The 18,735-nt window shown below is 42.3% G+C and overlaps 1 protein-coding gene across 2 annotated transcripts in view; it reads right to left on the bottom strand.

The window, feature by feature from the left end:
• Window positions 1-18,735, bottom strand: part of LOC128405110 (neuronal acetylcholine receptor subunit alpha-7-like) — a 113,427-nt gene that overhangs the window by 40,568 nt on the left and 54,124 nt on the right. The window contains exons 3-5 of one of the 2 annotated variants that reach the window (XM_053371337.1): window positions 5,974-6,018; window positions 4,972-5,081; window positions 2,315-2,394 (exon numbers count right to left, since the gene is read on the bottom strand). In XM_053371337.1, coding sequence (XP_053227312.1) covers window positions 2,315-2,394; window positions 4,972-5,081; window positions 5,974-6,018 — 235 coding nt within the window. Of the gene's footprint in view, window positions 1-2,314; window positions 2,395-4,971; window positions 5,082-5,973; window positions 6,019-18,735 lie in introns of those variants that run through there. The other variant, XM_053371338.1, reaches the window with a different exon arrangement.

Below are 18,735 nucleotides of genomic sequence, written 5' to 3' on the forward strand. Positions count from 1 at the left end.
CTAATTATTTCATGTTCCGCCAGTTAAAATCAGAAGCAGAAAGGAGAGAATAACAAAATGCCTCAAAGGTGCTGTTTGTTGTGCAACTTGCGGTGGTGGACAATTAGCTTGTTTTTGTTAGATAGCCAAGTTTTATTGGCTGTTTCGAATGGGCAGAGACTCGATTACGTTACATGCTAGTGACAGTTGGCCTTTCATCACTTGATTGGCAGACGGAAGAGAGATAGGCTAAGCAGCCAGGGACACCCTGGTCTGGTTCCTGGCTTCTTCCTTTCCCACTTCTGAGGTGTCTCCTCCCTCAAGCAATGGTGGCAACTTGGCTGAAGGGTCTAGAAGTGGAGGGAAGTCTCTCCTACCCCTGCCCTGACTCTCAGGCTGCAGACACACCCAGTGCCAGATTTATGTATAAGCTAAACAAGCTATAGCTTAGGGCCCCAAAAAAATTTAAAGGGGAAAAAACCTGGATGTACATTTCCAAAATATAAGATAAAAAACAAATAAATTAGAACCTACATACAGCAACAGCGTTTTGTGTTGTGTAGGCTCCTATGGTATAAATAATGGGCCCCGCCTGCTCGCCTGCTCCCTAAAATATCACATAATTTGTTATGTGCAAATGGCTTTAGATACCTATTGAGCCCATAAATTGCCATATGGCATATATTCAACACAAAAAAACAGTGACAATTTGTTGTTGACAACGGACAGCTGGACATATAAAGGGCCCCATTACCTTCAGCAGCTGAGGGCCTCATCAAACCTAAATCCAGCCCTGTACACACTATGCATTGAATCAAATGTCTTCCCTCGGAAGAATCCTGCAAACTGTAGTTGACTCCTCACAGAGCTGCTGCGCCCAGTCTCCTTTAATAGTCTACAGTTTCCAGGATTCGCTGGTGGGAAGACAAGGGCTCACAGTGATCAAAGAGTGCTTTATGTATGGCGTGAAATTATCTGAGATGGAACAACAGCTTGCCTTAGCCCAATGGAGGAGGCATGGTAGTGGCTCAAGAAACCAACTCCTTTAAAGAGATCAACTCCAATTTGGTCAAAAAACAGAAGAGCAAGGAGCTGGTAAGAGGCTTGTTCTTTGAACTTCTGCACTCTCCCAAATGTCAATTTCGCTTTCAGTACAATTTTTTCCTCAAGTAAGTTTAGCGGCATGAGGACCCCTGCACAGCATATTCATATTGTAGATTGCAATGACAGAATAATCCGCATACATGTTTTCATACGTGGCATATTCACCTCATCTGGTTATCAGAATCACAAAAAGGAACTTCCGAGTGTTAGGCACTTGTCAAGACCTGTCTTTGCTAATATTCTTTCTTTTTTATATGCTTTTCAAATTTACACATTTCATTAATTTTACAATCCATTTACCATTTCAAAACTTGACATCCTCCCCCCTCTTTCTGCGGTTCCTTAAATTTATTTTTTTCACATCTTCTGCAAATCCAAATTCATTTAATTTACTCATTTAATTACCTACTGTAAATATATACTCTTACAAAACTGCAGGTTATTACAATAATCCTGCTAATGTTTTAATCTGTTTACAATTTATCTGTAAATATTCAACAAACAATTTCCATTCTTTTATAAAGAGTTTGTTATCTTAATTTCTTATTCTTTCGGTAAGTTTTGCCATTTCTGCATATTCTGTAAATTTTTGTATCCATTCTTCCTTTGCTGGGACTTCTGCTTCTTTCCATTTTGGGGCAAGTAACATTCTTGCCGCTGTGTTAGCATACATGAATAAGTTTCTATACAACTTAGGTAGTTCTGTCTCTATAATTCCCAAAAGAAAAGATTCTGGTATATATATATGTTATTTTGAACATCTTTTTCGATTCATTATATATCATTTCCCAGTAAGCTTTAACCTTACTACAAGACTACCACATATGATAAAAATAACCTTCTTTCTCTTTACATTTCCAACATTTGTCTGCTTTAGATTTATACATTTTTGCCAATTTACTTGGTATTAGATACCAACAATATATCATTTTCATATAATTTTCTCTTAAACCATAACACACTGTACATTTTATATCCAGATTTCACAGTTGTTCCCATGCTTCCATATCTATATTATGACCTATATCTGTTGCCCAGTGTATCATTGAGGATTTTACTTGCTCATCCTTTGTCATTCGTAATACTCTCAGGCACAAACTTCATTAAAGGTTTGTGCAGTTTTAATTAAAGCATATACTAACAATACAGTTTCGTTTAAGCCTTCTAATCCACAGTCACATATATGAATTCCTAATCCAGGGGATAATTCAATATATCAAAAGCCTCTTACCTGGAGGGATATACTGGCAAGATCCCGTATAGTTCACTAGAACATTTGTATGAAACGTGGCATCAAATCTCTCGTCTGCACTACAAAAGACAGCAGAAAAGGTAAGTGGGGTGTTGTTCACTGATTGCAATGTAAGAGATGCAAAACATTGTAAAAGATGATCCTATTGTTTTTAGTAAGACTTTAAACTGATTGACGATCTCTGTCGCCATTTTTGTTTTTTTAAATGTTTTCCAGTAGAAGTATTGGAATAAATAACTCAAAATCATTGGCTACAGGAGGATACGTCAATGCTGCAAATGACACAATACAGGCTAAACTCTGATCCTTTAAAAATGCATGATCAGCTGTAATTACTTCTTCCACCCTACAAACAGATATACAGTGGACGCTTGGGTTGCGAACGTGATCCGTGCGGGATGCACGGTCACAACCCACAGCATTCGCAACCTGCGCCTGCGCACACGTGGGTTGCGATTCGGTGCTTCTGCGCATGCGTGACCGCTGAAACCCCAGAAGTAACCCGTTCCAGTACTTTCGGGTTTCGGCGGTCCATAACCTGAAAAAACACAACCTGAAGCAGCTATAACCCGAGGTATCACTGTATATATATATTTATTAATTGCAGGCCACTCATGCAGAATTAGGATTTTATGCATTTTCACATGGTGAATCTGAACTGCACTTCTCCCAAGTGATTAACAAGGGGGTTGTGAAGGACTATTTACAGAAATATTGTAAAATTAAGGAAAGTTAAATGGTGTTGGATTGAAATTGAGTGGTTTCTAGCTGTAATGATATAAAGGAACATAGATGGGAAAAAAGGGTCTGAAAAATAAGGTAATATTATAAGCTGTAATGCTTTAAGTGAAGGATTTGCTGAACAAATAATTTTAATTGGAATACGAGGAGGAGAAGTATGAGGAGGTCTGAGAAATTTGTTATTGAAAAGTATGTTTTATGAACTATATGTCTTTTTTAATTTTGTTTGTTTGTTCTGTTTTTGTTTGTTTGTTTAAAAAATTGGAAAATTTAAAAAATATCTTTTTAAAAAAATAAAAATAAAAATAACAACGGGGTTGTGACCAAAAATCAAAAAGATGGCCAACATGGCTGTTCTAAATGGCAATAAAATCCAGATCTATATAAAATTAGGCATAGGGTGCTGAGTGCCAGAATCATGGCAGAAACGGCCAACATAAAGCAGTTTAAAAAACAAATCCTCCCCCCCCCCAATTTGTCTTAGAATCATAGAATTGTAGAGTTGGAAGGGACTATGAAGGTCATCTAGTCCAGCCCCCTGCAATGCAGGAATCTTTTGCCCAATGTGGGACTCAAACCTACGACCCTGAGTTTAAGAGTCTAGTGCTCTACCAACTGAGCTATCTTGCAGCAGCCATCTTTGTTTAGGGAAGAGGCTCTGCTCAGAAGGCTCAAATTTGATACAAAGCATCAGCTGCATTAAACGGCCCTTGCTTCAAAAGGCACTGATTAAACACTGAGGTTTTTAAACCTCAAGTCCCCCTTCAGTTCGGTGCAGCTGTTATGTTACTATACAAAGGGACATTCCGTTTCGGCACCTGAAATACACAAAATCCAGCCTTCAAATCTAATTCTACTCAAACAGCCTACAAACAAGAAGAACCAATTTGCCTACCACTGGCGATGGCCAAAATTGTTTCAGACAGGTACTAGAAGCAGTACTTTTAAAGATTTCCTGTTTAAAGTTTAAAAATTGCAACGAAGAAAGACAAGTCAGCAGCCACTGTATATAAGAAAACTGAGCTATAACTCCCTTTTATATTGGTTGCCACTTGGTATTGCTTGAGTTTCTCCTTTTTTAGTTCAATAATTCTGTACTGCTATATTAACAATGGTTTCTCTGTAACTCACCTTGGGAGTCTAAGGACTGGAGGGGAGAACAGCAATGCTTTAAGTAATAAATGAATAAATACAATGGGCTCTAATCCTGACAAGGCTTCTATGACGTTGACTTGGTTTGCCAGTGTTAGGTCTTGTGCCATTTGCCCAATACCACATCCTCCAACATTACTTTTATTCTACAACGAAGCTTAAGAGCAGGACTCCAATTGAAGGATCGTAAGTTGGAGGGCTTAAAAAGGTAAAGGGACCCCTGACCATTAGGTCCAGTCGTGGCCGACTCTGGGATTGCGGCGGTCATCTCGCTTTATTGGCCAAGGGAGCCGGCGTACAGCTTCCGGGTCATGTGGCCAGCAGGACTAAGCCGCTTCTGGCGAACCAGAGCAGTGCATGGAAACGCCGTTTACCTTCCCACCAGAGCGGTACCTATTTATCTACTTGCACTTTGACGTGCTTTCGAACTGCTTAGTCAACCCAGTAAATGAACATTTTGGGGAAACAGGGTGGTTCTCAGCCAAATTACACATGGCAATGAAAATGTAAAATTCCAGTTGCCGCAATGTGTTGGATGCAAAACCACTAAGCATCCTCCTCCTTCCACTCAGTTTGATTTCCTTTGATTTGTAAAAGAACAAGGCTCATCACATTGTGCTATCTGATCACACATTCTTGCGTAATTGCAATTATGACCCCGGAACTTAATAGAGCTATGTCAATTTCCATCTGTTCCTCAACTGCTCGGGTTTTCAAAACAGCCTCAAACATGCCTTCCTTACCTGTTGTACAGAAGAATGTCTGGCACCCAAATCTGATCAGATGGGAATCTTAAATTCTGAACTCCTGGATATTCATACTGATCCCATGACAAATACGTGTCCATCCAGGACTATGGAAAAAGATGGTTTTGCAATTAAAGATCATAGATGCTGGGAAATCTGCTTTCAAAAATAATTAGTACAATATGAAATAATGCCAATGATAGCGGACAAGGTTTATTGTTGATGGGGCACAATGGTACTCCTAAATTTTCTTCCGCAGATTCTCCTCAGCAGTGATCTCAAGTCCCTCCTTCATCTGCCATGCCTTTGCCTGCCCTTCCTCCCTCTAGGGCCAGAATATTTCTGTCTGCCCACAATACCCCGTGACATTAGAGAAGCTCAGCAAATCCATGTCAGAGGTTTCACCACCACCACCAAACACTGAGGCTCAAACAGCGCATGACAGTGAAAGATCCATTTGTTTAAACCCATGCCTGACCCCACACACTTACAAAGCAGGGGGAAATCCAGTGTTCTGTACAAAAATAACACAAGAGGAGCTGAAACTCTCCTGGGTAAATAAAAAGATCTTCACCTGGTACCGAAAATACCATATAAAAGGCACCAGGCAGGCCTCTCTAGGGAGGCTGTTCCATACCTGAGGTGCCACCACCAAAATTTTCCTTTCCTTGATAGGTATCATGAAAAGGGTCTTTTCAGTAGTGGCACCTCAAGTATATAACTATATAACTTCATGTTACAGAGGGGGGATCGAAACTTGCACCTACAATTTTCAACAGCAGTATAGACTTAGCCTCACATTTACTTTGGCTCAAAACTTCATATGGAAATGAGTTTCTCGGTCTTCTGACAACTGATAAGATCAAATCAGCAACATTCCACAATTCATTTTCTTCTCCGTTCTCTTTTTTTCTCCATATGAAAAACCTTTCTCTGGAAAATCATTATTTTTAACAACCTGTCGCATAGTTTATGTTGATTAATGGCAAAATTACTTACCATCTGTAGCCAAGCATTTGTTATCAAGACCTGGTTCTTTTCATCCTTAAAGAAAATAAAAAGCGGGGGAGTGGAGTGATGAAAATAAACAGTTTTTGTCAAAGTATGAATAATTTTATTTATATTTTATCCATGTTAGTTCTTGGAAAGATAACCAAACACACATACACCCAGTGAGTAGAATTTAGAATCATCATAGCCAGCTTCTGGCATTTAAAAAAAGATTCAGATGTAGTGGTTGCAATTCTTGCACATCCTAATGATATTCATTTGCATTCGTTTGAAGTGGACCAGCATTCCTGTGTCACAGAATCCAGTTGTGAAGTGTTCAGCCAGAGGCCATTACAACATAAAATATTAAAAATAAGAAAAAGAGTGGCAAAATGAAATCAATAGCATAGAGTCCAAATAAAAAAATATGGACACAATCTAGCTAAAGTTAAGCACCTTTGAGGCCCACTGAGAGAATTAAAAATTGATTTCAAACCTCTGAAATCAATAGGATGTAGAAGTGTTTGACCTCAGTGGAACATGTACTATAATTCTAACACAGAAGTAAAGGTCTGGGCTTAATCCACATTGTCCCATGCATACAGCTCAAAGAGTTGAACTACGTGGCTCCTCTCCACGTTCTTCAGTGATATTGTCCTATAAAGTTTGCATCCAGTGCTGGATTTACATATAAGCTAAACAAGCTATAGCTTAGGGCCCCACTCTCTTGGGGACCCCAAAAAAATTTAAAGGAAAAAAACCTGGATGTACATTTCCAAAATATAAGATAAAAAACAAATAAAATAAAACCTACATACAGCAACAGTGTTTTGTGTTGTGTAGGCTCCTATGATGTAAGTAATGGGCGCCGCCTGCTAGCCTGCTCCCTAAAATTTCACTGGTTTCAGTTTAACAAATACTTTGATAAATTACATATTTTGTTATGTGCAAATGGCTTTAGACACCTATTAGGTCCATAAATTACCATATAGCATATATTCAACACAAAACAGCGACAATTTGTTGTTGACAAAGGACAGCTGGACATATAAAAGGCCCCATTACCTTCAGTAGCTTAGGGCCTCATCAAACCTAAATCTGGCCCTGTTTGCTTCATAAACAACTGAATGTCTAACTGTCCTTTAAGATACAGTCAAACCTCAGTTGTCAAATGTAATCCATTTTGGAAGCCTGTTTGGCTTCTGAAATGTTCGACAACCGAGCCGTGGCTTTTGATTGGTTGCAAGAGCTTCCTGCACTCAAGCGGAAGCCACGATGGACATTCGGCTTCTGAAAAACATTAAAAACCGGAGCTGTTCAGGAACCGAGATTTGACTGTACTGTGGTAGATCAAGGGCCACATTCCAAATATGTTACACATCACAGATGGTTGTGGGAATCATGTATGGAAGTCCTAGCTTCTTAATTAAAAATAATTGCTTTTTTTTTTAAGTGAGCCACAATCCAACCAAAACAATGCACATTTCAAGTCCCAGTGATTTCAGTAGAATGGATTTAAACAAGTACTTGACTCTCCCATTAAAATCAATGGTGCTTAACACTGACTTAATTATATCATTGTTGGTGGGCACTTCCAGATGGGTGTTATTGTGGGATCAGCACTTTTCATGCATGCAAGGTTTTCTGCAACATCCACACAATGTCACTGGCATCAAAATGCCAGCCTGAATTGCGGAGAGGTGTTATTCAGCCAACCGTGGTCCATGAGGTTGGGTATAGCCAGCTTTTATAGGCTGTGGGCGGACTACAGTGAATCCTACTCCGGTCCAGTCTGGTCCGCTTCCAAGCCCCATCCACCCAGTGGCCAGGGTGGTATTTGCTTTCCCTTTTATATTAATATATTAAAATGTTTTTAAAGATAAAAGATAAAGGGACCCCTGACCATTAGATCCAGTCGTGGCCGACTCTGGGGTTGCAGCGCTCATCTCGCTTTATTGGCCAAGGGAGCCAGCGTACAGCTTCCGGGTCATGTGGTCAGCATGACCAAGCCGCTTCTGGCGAACCAGGGCAGCACACGGAAATGCCGTTTACCTTCCCGCCGGAGCGGTACCTATTTATCTACTTGCACTTTGATGTGCTTTTGAACTGCTAGGTTGGCAGGAGCTGAGACCAAGCAATGGGAGCTCACTCCATTGCGGGGATTCGAACCGCCGACCTTCTGATCGGCAAGTCCTAGGCTCTGTGGTTTAACCCACAGCGCCACCCGCGTCCCTTTTAAAGATAGCTTCCTGATTTATTTCCAATAGGAGCACAAAGATTTTGCATTTTTAAATTCTGTATCTTCAACTTTCTGGGCTGCATCCAATGTTAGTCATACTCAGAATGGACCAATTGAAATCAATGGGCATGACTAACCGATCCATTAATTCCAGTGAGTCTACTCTGAGTAATTCTTAGTTGGACACAACCTCCCCCCTCCAACAGTCGCCATCCATTTTAATACAAAGAGCATACCAAATAATAGACTGTTTTTCCAATTCCAACTTTGGGGAAACTTTGAAGTGCATGTGAGTTTATTCTCATGTCCAGTTCCTTTTGTTTTATTAAGCATTGATTCACCGTGGCATCACTTTCATTTATAATGCAAGCATAACTCAAAAGCTTTATGTACTCCTGTTTTAGCTGCTAATAATCTGACATTTTACAACAAAATCCTTTTAAGAATTTCCCCTCGCCTTCCTCCTTATTTAGTAAGATCTCCATCTTTGAGAAAATGGAAGATCATGTATCCTTGTGAATAACAGCTTCCCTGGAGCAGGGTAACTGCGGACTACAACACCCTGGGATATTGGCTCAGCTTTCATTGAGGTGGTTAACTTAGATCTGAGCTTTACCAATATTCAGATTTCAGGTAGGCCTTTCAGGGCCAGCCCAAAATACTTGGCTTCAGAAGGCAGAAAAGGAAGCACTGTCCTTCTAGTCAAGGTGCTGAGCACTCAAATCTGGCCAAGTTATTTTGACACTTGAGGCAGAAAATCCCAAAACGTTCTTCCCCTAGGAGTAACAATGCCACAGCAATAAATCAAACAACACAAAGCCAAAAGCAGTTCACTCTGCCAAATGGTAGAATCGGGTCCTTAATAAACAAATGCTTCTCAATGAAAACTAAACAAATCCTTGCACTCAGACCCTCCAAGTGTCCCCATTTTTCAGGGATAGTCCTGGATTTACAAAAGCTATCCTGGTTTCTGATTTGATCCCGGAATGTCCCACTTTCCTTAAAGGTAAAGGTAAAGGGACCCCTGACCATTAGGTCCAGTTGTGACTGACTCTGGGGTTGCGGTGCTCATTTCACTTTATTGACCGAGGGAGCCGGCGTACAGCTTCCGGGTCATGTGGCCAGCATGACTAAGCCGCTTCTGGGGAACCAGAGCAGCGCACAGAAACACCGTTTACCTTCCTGCCGGAGCGGTACCTATTTATCTACTTGCACTTAGACGTGCTTTCAAACTGCTAGGTTGGCAGGAGCAGGGACCGAGCAACGGGAGCGGGGATTCGAACTGCCGACCTTCTGATCAGCAAGTCCTAGGCTCTGTGGTTTAACCCACAGCGCCACCCGCATCCTTAGGACCACTTTCCTTAGGACACCCCTATTTTCATCAGAAAAATGTTGGAGGGTATAGAGTTATCAAACGTCTGAGCCATCTGAAGGCAGCCCTGTACAGTGGTACCTCGGGTTACATAAGCTTCAGGTTACATACGCTTCAGGTTACAGACTCTGCTAACCCAGAAATAGTACCTTGGGTTAAGAACTTTGCTTCAGGATGAGAGCAGAAATCGTGCTCCGTCAGCATGGCAGCAGCAGGAGGCCCCATAAGCTAAAGTGGAGCTTCAGGTTAAGAACAGTTTCAGGTTAAGTACGGACCTCCAGAATGAATTAAGTACTTAACCCAAGGTACCACTATATAGGGACATTTTTTAATGTTTAAGGTTTCACAGTGTTTTTATATATGTTGGAAGCAGCCCAGAGCAGCTGGGGCAACCCAGTAAGATGTGTGGGGTATAAATAGTAAAACATATTATTATTATTATTATTATTATTATTATTATTATTATTATCAAATAGGGTGTCCCTATTTTCATCAGAGAAATGTTGAGGGGTATGTGCACGTAGAAACTGAGCATACTGGGGAGAAGGATTATGTCTCTGTTCTCTTCCCATCCAGCCCCTTTCCTCTCTTTCTTTGCTTAACATTCAGCTTGAAGAAGAGTTCTGATGAACTTGAAACCTTCTCACTACTTTTGGCTAGAGTGTCTACCATACTTCAAAGCACATTCAAAGTACAGTGGTACTTCTGGTTAAGAACTCGTTCCAGAGGTCCATTCTTAACCTGAAACTGTTCTTAACCTGAGGTACCACTTTAGCTAGTGGGGCCTCCCGCTGCCGCCACACTGCCACCGCACAATTTCTGTTCTCATCCTGAGGTAAAGTTCTTAACCCAAGGTACTATTTCTGGGTTAGCGGCGTCTGTAACCTGAAGCGTCTGTAACCCGAGGTACCACTGTATCACATCACAAAAGAATCCTGGGAACTGTAGTTTATTCCCTCACAGAGCACCTTTAAAAACGGTACATGTGCTTTAAATGTATGGCATGTACATGTACATATGCATCACAAAAAAACAACACACATCTGAATGAACGTTATATGAGCTAATTTATAAGTACTGAGCCACATTCACAAATAATTGCTATAATTTAAATAGAAATACATTGCCCATAGCGTGGAAGTGGCTGCTCAGACTGTTCTCCAAATGCTCACTTTTGATGGGCAACTTCAGGGCTTCTGCTCAACTTTCTGACAGTTATTTATCTTTAAACTGGGCTTTGACCAGACCGCCCTCCAAATATAGGACTGTTAAAAAAGGGAAATGCGGTCATAATAAAGTTATCATGCTTGAATTAGAAATCATATGGCTTTTCCACTACAGCAGAATAACTGCAAAAAATTCTATTTACTGCTTCCTCTAGTTTAAGATAAAGGAGCACAATGATTCTATCTCACTTTGCCAACACAGCAGATGTGGATGGATAAGAAGCACTCTGACGTAAGGTCACTGCTAAAGCTGAGTATTTTTTAAAAAATAATGTTCAGGTACAAAAGTTTTTTTAAAAAAACTTTGCTCATTGCCAGAATCCTAAACAAACATGCATTATCCCAAATGTCCTTGTCACCTCATAGAGGTGCCTTATACTGCCTTATTCTGAAGACAGACCATTGGTCCCTTTAGCTCAATAATGTCTACACTGAAAGGTAAAGGTAAAGGACCCCTGGACGGTTAAGTCCAGTCAAAGGTGACTATGAGGTTGCGGCGCTCATCTCACTTTCAGGCCGAAGGAGCCGGCGTTTTTCCACAAACAGCTTTCCGGGTCATGTGGCCAGCATGCCTAAACCGCTTCTGGTGCAACGGAACACCGTGACGGAAACCAGAGCGCACGGAATTGCCGTTTACCATCCTGCCACAGCAGTACCTATTTATCTACTTGCACTAGTGTGCTTTCGAACTGCTAGGTTGGCAGGAGCTGGGACAGAGCAACGGGAGCTCACCACCGTAGCAGGTATTCAAACCGTCAACCTTCTGATAGGCAATCCCAAGAGGCTCAGTGGTTTAGACCATAGCACCACCCGCATCCTTAAAGCCTCCATGACAGGTATTCAGTAAAAAAAAAAAAAGCTTCCTATGTTGAGCAGTATTGAAAGTGGGGCTGCAAAAAAACACCCCATACCATCAAGAGCACAAATGACCGTGAATGCACAGCAAAATGGATGCCCTGAAGACGTCCTTGACTGGAAATGTGTGGGGCTTTAATTATTAGTCTAGTCTTGTATCTTGAAGGTCTTTTCTTTCCCTTTCAGTGCTTGAGCTATTCTATCATGTGGTGAATGGTAATTTCAAGTAGGATCCATGCGAACGAGAGGTTAGGATCCAGTGGCCCTCCAGATGTTAATGGACTACAGTTCCCGTCACTTCTGACCATTGGGTCTGCGGACTGGGGGCTGGAGACCAACAACAACAACTTGAGGACTACAGGTGACTGAGCCCTGATGTACACCATGTTTAAGTAGGGCTGCCACCTTTGTTCTGGCAAAATACAGAGTAGGACGGGGTGGGATGGTTGGGAGCGATTCCCCCCCCAATCTAGTGTTGAAATGACTTCAAAGAAATCCTTTACAATCTATTGCAGCCTATTAGGGTGGCCCCTCTGGAATTTGTCACACACACACACACACACACACAAATTTATAAATCTTCCTGTGCTTGGCTACCCAGAGTTTAAATACGTGACCATTCACACATCCTTTCAAACACCTGCATTTGGAGAAGATCCCTAACTAGGCAGAGAGAGAGAGAGAGAGAGAGAGAAGACCTGAAATAGAGGACAAAACTCTTATCGTACAGGACGTAGCATTTTACATTGAAATACAGGACAATCCTGTATTATATAGGTGTCAGATGGCCATCTTTTGCCTTCCTGTAAAGTTGTCCCTATATGGTTGAATTTACAGTGGTACCTCGGGTTAAGTACTTAATTCATTCCGGAGGTCTGTTCTTAACCTGAAACTGTTCTTAACCTGAAGCACCGCTTTAGCTAATGGGGCCTCCCCCTGCTGCTGCTGCTGCTGCTGCCACGCCACTGGAGTATGATTTCTGTTCTCATCCTGAAGTTCTTAACCCGAGGTACTATTTCTGGCTTAGTGGCGTCTGTAGCCTGAAGCGTATGTAACCCGAGGTACCCCTGTATAGTCAAGTATTTGAAAAGCACAGCTGAAGGACCCGTACAGGACAGGTGTCCTAACAGAGCGGGGAATGAATAATGTGCTCTTTTACAAGCATGATTTATTTATACCACACTTGACCTTTATAACAGAACTGGCCTTAAGCTGCTTTGCCAAGTGGCGCCTATTCTGTCAAAAGTGATATGCAAACTCCGATTAAGAGAGCGAAGGGGCATCGGGGGTGGTGTGAAACCTTTTCTGGAACTTCGATTCCCAACAGTTTTACACCTAATGGAAGGTCCCCGGAGTAAAAAGACCAGATGCTGGAATTCCTTATGTGTTGAAAGCCTTCCGTTCACCGACTGCTCTAGGCAGTGAAAATTAAACCTGACACCCAGATTTTTACACTGTCTCTTCTTGCTCACGACTCTGGTGCTTGGCAGAAAGCAGGTCCGTTGCCGAGAGTGGTGGACTCTGCTCTGTGCCTGCGTAGGTAGCCCTGGGCAGACTGGGTTTCATGCATCATTTCATGGTACGTGGCATCTTGTCAAAATGATTCAAGGGTCCAGAGTTCCTTGCCAAAGGCAGCTGCTTTCCCCACATACATTAAAGGAAATATCTTAATAATAATCCCATGAATACCTTTGATGTCTGAAAGGTAAGTCTGAAAAGTTTCTGAAGCCAAAGGCTTTTGAAGAGTGGCAATACAACCTTGAGGGACGCGGGTGGCGCTGTGGGTTAAACCACTGAGCCTAGGACTTGCCGATCAGAAGGTCAGCGGTTCGAATCCCCGCAACGGAGTGAGCTCCCGTTGCTCGGTCCCTGCTCCTGCCAATCTAGCGGTTCGAAAGCACGTCAAAGTGCAAGTAGATAAATAGGTACCACTCTGGTGGGAAGGTAAACGGCATTTCCGTGTGCTGCTCTGGTTCGCCAGAAGTGGCTTAGTCATGTTGGCCACATGACCCGGAACTGAACGCCGGCTCCCTCGGCCAATAAAGCGAGATGACCGCTGCAACCCCAGAGTTGGCCACGACTGGACCTAATGGTCAGGGGTCCCTTTACCTTTAATGCAACCTTGGAAACATTGCATTGTTTGCCATCCCACCGGGACCACATAACACTGGTCCTGAGAGATCTGCATTGGCTCCCAGTACATTTCCGTGCACAATTCAAAGTGTTGGTGCTGACCTTTAAAGCCCTAAACAGCCTTGGTCCTGTATACCTGAAGGAGTGTCTCCACCACCATCGTTCAGCCCGGACACTGAGGTCCAGCTCCAAGGGCTTTCTGGCGGTTCCCTCCCTGTGAGAAGTGAGGTTACAGGGAACCAGACAGAGGGCCTTCTTGGTAGTGGCACCAGCCCTGTGGAACACCCTCCCACCAGGTGTCAAGGAAATAAACAACTACCTGACTTTTAGAAGACATCTGAAGGCAGCCCTGTTTAGGGAATCTTTTAATGTTTAACAGACCACTGGATTTTAATACTTTGTTGGAAGCCGCCCAGAGTGGCTGGGGAAACTCAGCCTGATGGGTGGGGTATAAATAAATTATTATTATTATTATTATTATTATTATTATTATTATTATTATTATCCCTTGGGTTACATGTTGAATCATAGCAGTCAGAAGGAGGGGAGGGAACAGCCAGGCTTAGCTATGGTACTGAATCCAGATGGAAGATTGGGAAGTGCAAGGTATGAGAGCAACAGGTCTATCTACTCCAATGTTTGTCCCCATCACCTGGTCTTCGAAGACAGGCTGACTGTAAACAGCAGCTTTAGGCGAGGACATCAGTAGCAGGCGATGATAATCTCTTTGCTGTGAAAGGCCTCACTCACTGATTTACAGGTGGAAGCATAAGTCCATTTTATCTTCTCTCGGTTTCTTATTGTTCCAATCTTAAATTCAGTTTGTCTCATCTGTGCACCAGCTTGTAATTATTATAATTTTTTTTAAATCTACATGGAAATGCATATGCAAGCCATTTCTCCCAATACAATGCATTTTTGTGCAGACATTGCTTTAATAGGCATATCTTGGTATACATTTTTTTGGTCGGAGAACACATTTGGAGAAATTTTGGTCGGAGAACATTTGGAGAAATTTTGAAATCAAGCTGTGTTTTTATTTATGTATTGATTCTGGAAGTTCTAATCAGGTGGTCTCACATTAAAATGCAACCTGAAATTATTTTCCCCCACATAGGGATGTTGGAGAATTTGGATGAAAATGGAAATGGGAATGAAAATTACCCAACCTTCACTTATAAATTACATAATTCCCCCATAGCAGACAATGATACAAATCACATTGTTTTTCCACGGAGGATGAACTGCAGTGGAAGAGAAACAGTGAGACCTGCGGGTATAGGGCGGTATACAAATTTAATAAAGAATAATAATGTTATGTACTGAAGTTCTCACCCTGGGCCAGCAGGGGGATACTGTAGATAGTTATGCAAATAAGGGATCGAAAGTGACATTCAGTGATTGGATAGTTTTAGAAAATTGTTACAGTTACATTGTACTGGAGCTCTATATAAGCAGGCTGACTTAACCCTTCAGTTCAGTTCTGTCCTGGCCTGTGAATAAACAAGAGCTGTTTGAAGAATCGCTGTGTCGTCTGATATGTTCACCCAAAACTTAACAAATAATAATAATAATAATTGTGAGACATGTGACAAAGATGCAGTTAAAGGCATATGAGCAGGCCAAGAGGGGTTTTCCCCCCAGATCAGTTGGCAAACCCAGGTATTTGCAGTGCATATGAGGCTATGCCATCACACCTACCTTGCCCTGCACGTGCTCCCCTTTTCATATTCAGCCCCCCCCCTGCATGCAACATCTTATTACATGTGACAATACCTAATACTAGGAAAGTCACGGACTGAAGTGTCCTCTCAGCGACCCGGCATGTCAGCAAAAGCAAACAGCTTCTGGGCAAGCTGAACCATCAAACAAATAATCTGCTTTATATAGGTAAGAATAATCATCTGTAAAGGGGAGCTGGGATTATAGAGAGAAATATTGCTGAGAAGTTCACAGCATGTAAGCCGGCGTTACAAGCAAGAGAAATCCAAGGGCACCAGCAGCGCCTGAAGACACTGTGACTCAAAAAAAAAAAAAAATGGGAAAGAGAAAAAGCAGCACATCACCACAACCCCCTTTAACAAAAAATGCAAAGGAAGATAAAGAAGAGACAAAGCCTGAAAGAAAATATCAACCTGAGAGAGATGCGGCTTGCCATGAGAGGAGAAACTTAGGGAAGCTTTTTAATGTGCAATGTTTTATTATGTTTTTATATGTGTTGGAAGCCACCCAGGGTGGCTGCAGCAACCTAGTCAGATGGGCAGGATACAAATAATAAAATTATTATTATTATTATTATTATTATTATTATTATTATTATTATTATTACAGTGGTACCTCAGGTTACAGACGCTTCAGGTCACAGACTCCGCTAACCCAGAAATAGTACCTCAGGTTAAGAACTTTGCTTCAGGATAAGAACAGAAATCGTGCAGCGGCGACATGGCGGCAGCGGGAGGCCCCATTAGCTAAAGTGGTACCTCAGGTTAAGAACAGTTTCAGGTTAAGAACGGACCTCCGGAACGAATTAAGTTCTTAACCTGAGGAACCATTGTGGTGTTGTTGTTGTTGTTGTTGTCGTTGTTGTTGTTGTTAAGCCCATGCTGAGGCTTTTGCTTTTGCTGTTACTTAAAATAACCAATCTCTGTGAAGGGGCCTGAATTATTTCATCATTTAACATCACAACAACAACAAAACCATGAAACTCAAAAGAGAAAATGCAGGTTGGAAAGGAATTGTTTTGCAAATGACCAATCCTGTTTGCAAACAATAAATAAATAGGTGACTTTAAAAGAAAAAAGAAAAACACTCTGTTTAGTAAATCGCAACCCTGAGACTTGCGGCTTGAGCAGCCAGGGTCCCCTGCAGCGAGTGCACAGATGTCTTTTCAGGCCTAAATGCCCAAGCTCTGAGGACAGGACTTCCTGCTGCAGTTGCTGCTGCTGTAAGGGAAGTAGCAGCAGGGAGTCTCCTCTCTCTCTCTCTGACCTGAAGCAAGAACTCTGTAAGCAGCTGCTGGAGGACGAAGGGGCTGCTCAGTTCCTTCCAGTCATCTGGATATACTGAGAGTTAGCTGTGTGATCTGCAGTAGATCGGCAAAGATAGTCCTGATTCCCCGTAGTTTAACAAGAGCAGCAACACAACAGCCCCCTATTCCCCAGCCCACAATTGTACAGTGGTACCTCGGGTTACAGACACTTCAGGTTACAGACTCCACTAACCCAGAAATATTACCTCGGGTTAAGAACTTTGCTTCAGGATGAGAACAGAAATTGTGCTCCGGCGGCACGGCAGCAGCAGGAGGCCCCATTAGCTAAAGTGGTGCTTCAGGTTAAGAACAGTTTCAGGTTAAGAACGGACCTCCGGAACGAATTAAGTACTTAACCCGAGGTACCACTGTATTCTGGTTTCACGGTGGCCCATGGGAAGCATGCAAGCAGGACCTCAGCACAACAGCCACCTCTTCACTTGTGATTTCCACCAACGGGAATTCAGAGGCACTCTGAATGAGGAAGTGGAGGTAGAACATAGCCTTGTCCTCCACTACACAACAATTTCCATTATTCCCTAGGAGGATGGAATGACTACCAAGCCAGCTACACTCTAGAGAGGAAGACACCTCCTGCACCAGTCTTCGCCAAACTCGTGCCCTCCAAATGTTTTGGACTGTGGTTGCGCTGGCTGGGACTGATGGGAACTGTAATCCAGAATATCAAGAGAGTAGCAAGTTGCCCTCAACACAGAATCATAGAATTGTAGAGTTGGAAGGGTGCAGGAATCACAGCTAAGGGTTGGTTCACTCACACTTGTTCACCACTTGACATCATCATCATCATCATCATCATCATCATCATCATTTATTATTTATACCCTGCCCATCTGGCTGGGTCTCCCCAGCCACTCTGGGTGGCTCCCAACAGAATATTGAAAACACAATAAAACATCAAACATTAAAAACTTCCCTAAACACGGCTGCCTTCAGATGTCTTCTAAAATCAGATAGTTGTTTTATTTCCTTGACATCTGGTGAGAGGGCATTCCACAGGGTGGGCACCACTACCAAGAAGGCCCCCTGCCTGGTTCCCTGTAGCAACTTGCATACAGGCACCAGCAGAGAGCAAAACCTACTGTTGGAGTTGACATTTGTGAATCAAAAAGCCATGAATTGGAAGGCAGGCTAGAAACCAGTGGCATGTGGTCAGTTGACTAGGCTAGTCCCCTAAATGTTCCCAGTCAATTAGATAGATAGATAAAACTTTATTTACATTAGCCAATGGCCATAGCAACAGTAAAACATTACAGTATATGCAGAAAAGGAAATTTGATATAAGAGCACAATTTAAAGTCCTGAATCAGCAGTCAGTTATTGGCCCTTATTCTGATTGCCCCTGCTATGAACGTAGCAACCTTTGCTGTTATCTGCTTATTTTGATCTGACAGAAGAAAGGACATTGTGGCAGTGGTTGAGCGCCCTGGGATGGTTAGTACGAGTGGGGTGATGACCTCATTCCTCAGGTCTTTGTAGAGAGTACAAGACAGGAGGACGTGTGCCGCTGTTTCGGTGATACCATCTCCATCGAGGCAAAGACGTTTCTCAGGCGGGATCTTTTGGAATCAACCCTCAAGTACCGCAGATGGCAAAACACCCAGTCTTGCAAGTGTAAAAGCATGTCTGTATTTTGGGATAATAAGTTTGTGCAGATATGGGGCCAGAGAATCAAAATGGAGAGGTGGAAAATGAACATACCAAGGGCAGAATTTCCTTATAGTGGCTAGGTTGTTCTGATGCTCCATATCTTTTAGACGTTGACCAATTAAACTGTTTGCTTTAGTAGGGCCCATAGTGAGTAGGTGTTATAGGGATAGGTCACAAGAGTGAAGTTTTTGACCCAGTCAATTAGAATATTAAAATATTAAAGCCTGACACCTCTTTCCCAAAGCCAGGA

This window comes from Podarcis raffonei, chromosome 17 (assembly GCF_027172205.1).
Source record: "Podarcis raffonei isolate rPodRaf1 chromosome 17, rPodRaf1.pri, whole genome shotgun sequence".
Taxonomy (NCBI): domain Eukaryota; kingdom Metazoa; phylum Chordata; class Lepidosauria; order Squamata; family Lacertidae; genus Podarcis; species Podarcis raffonei.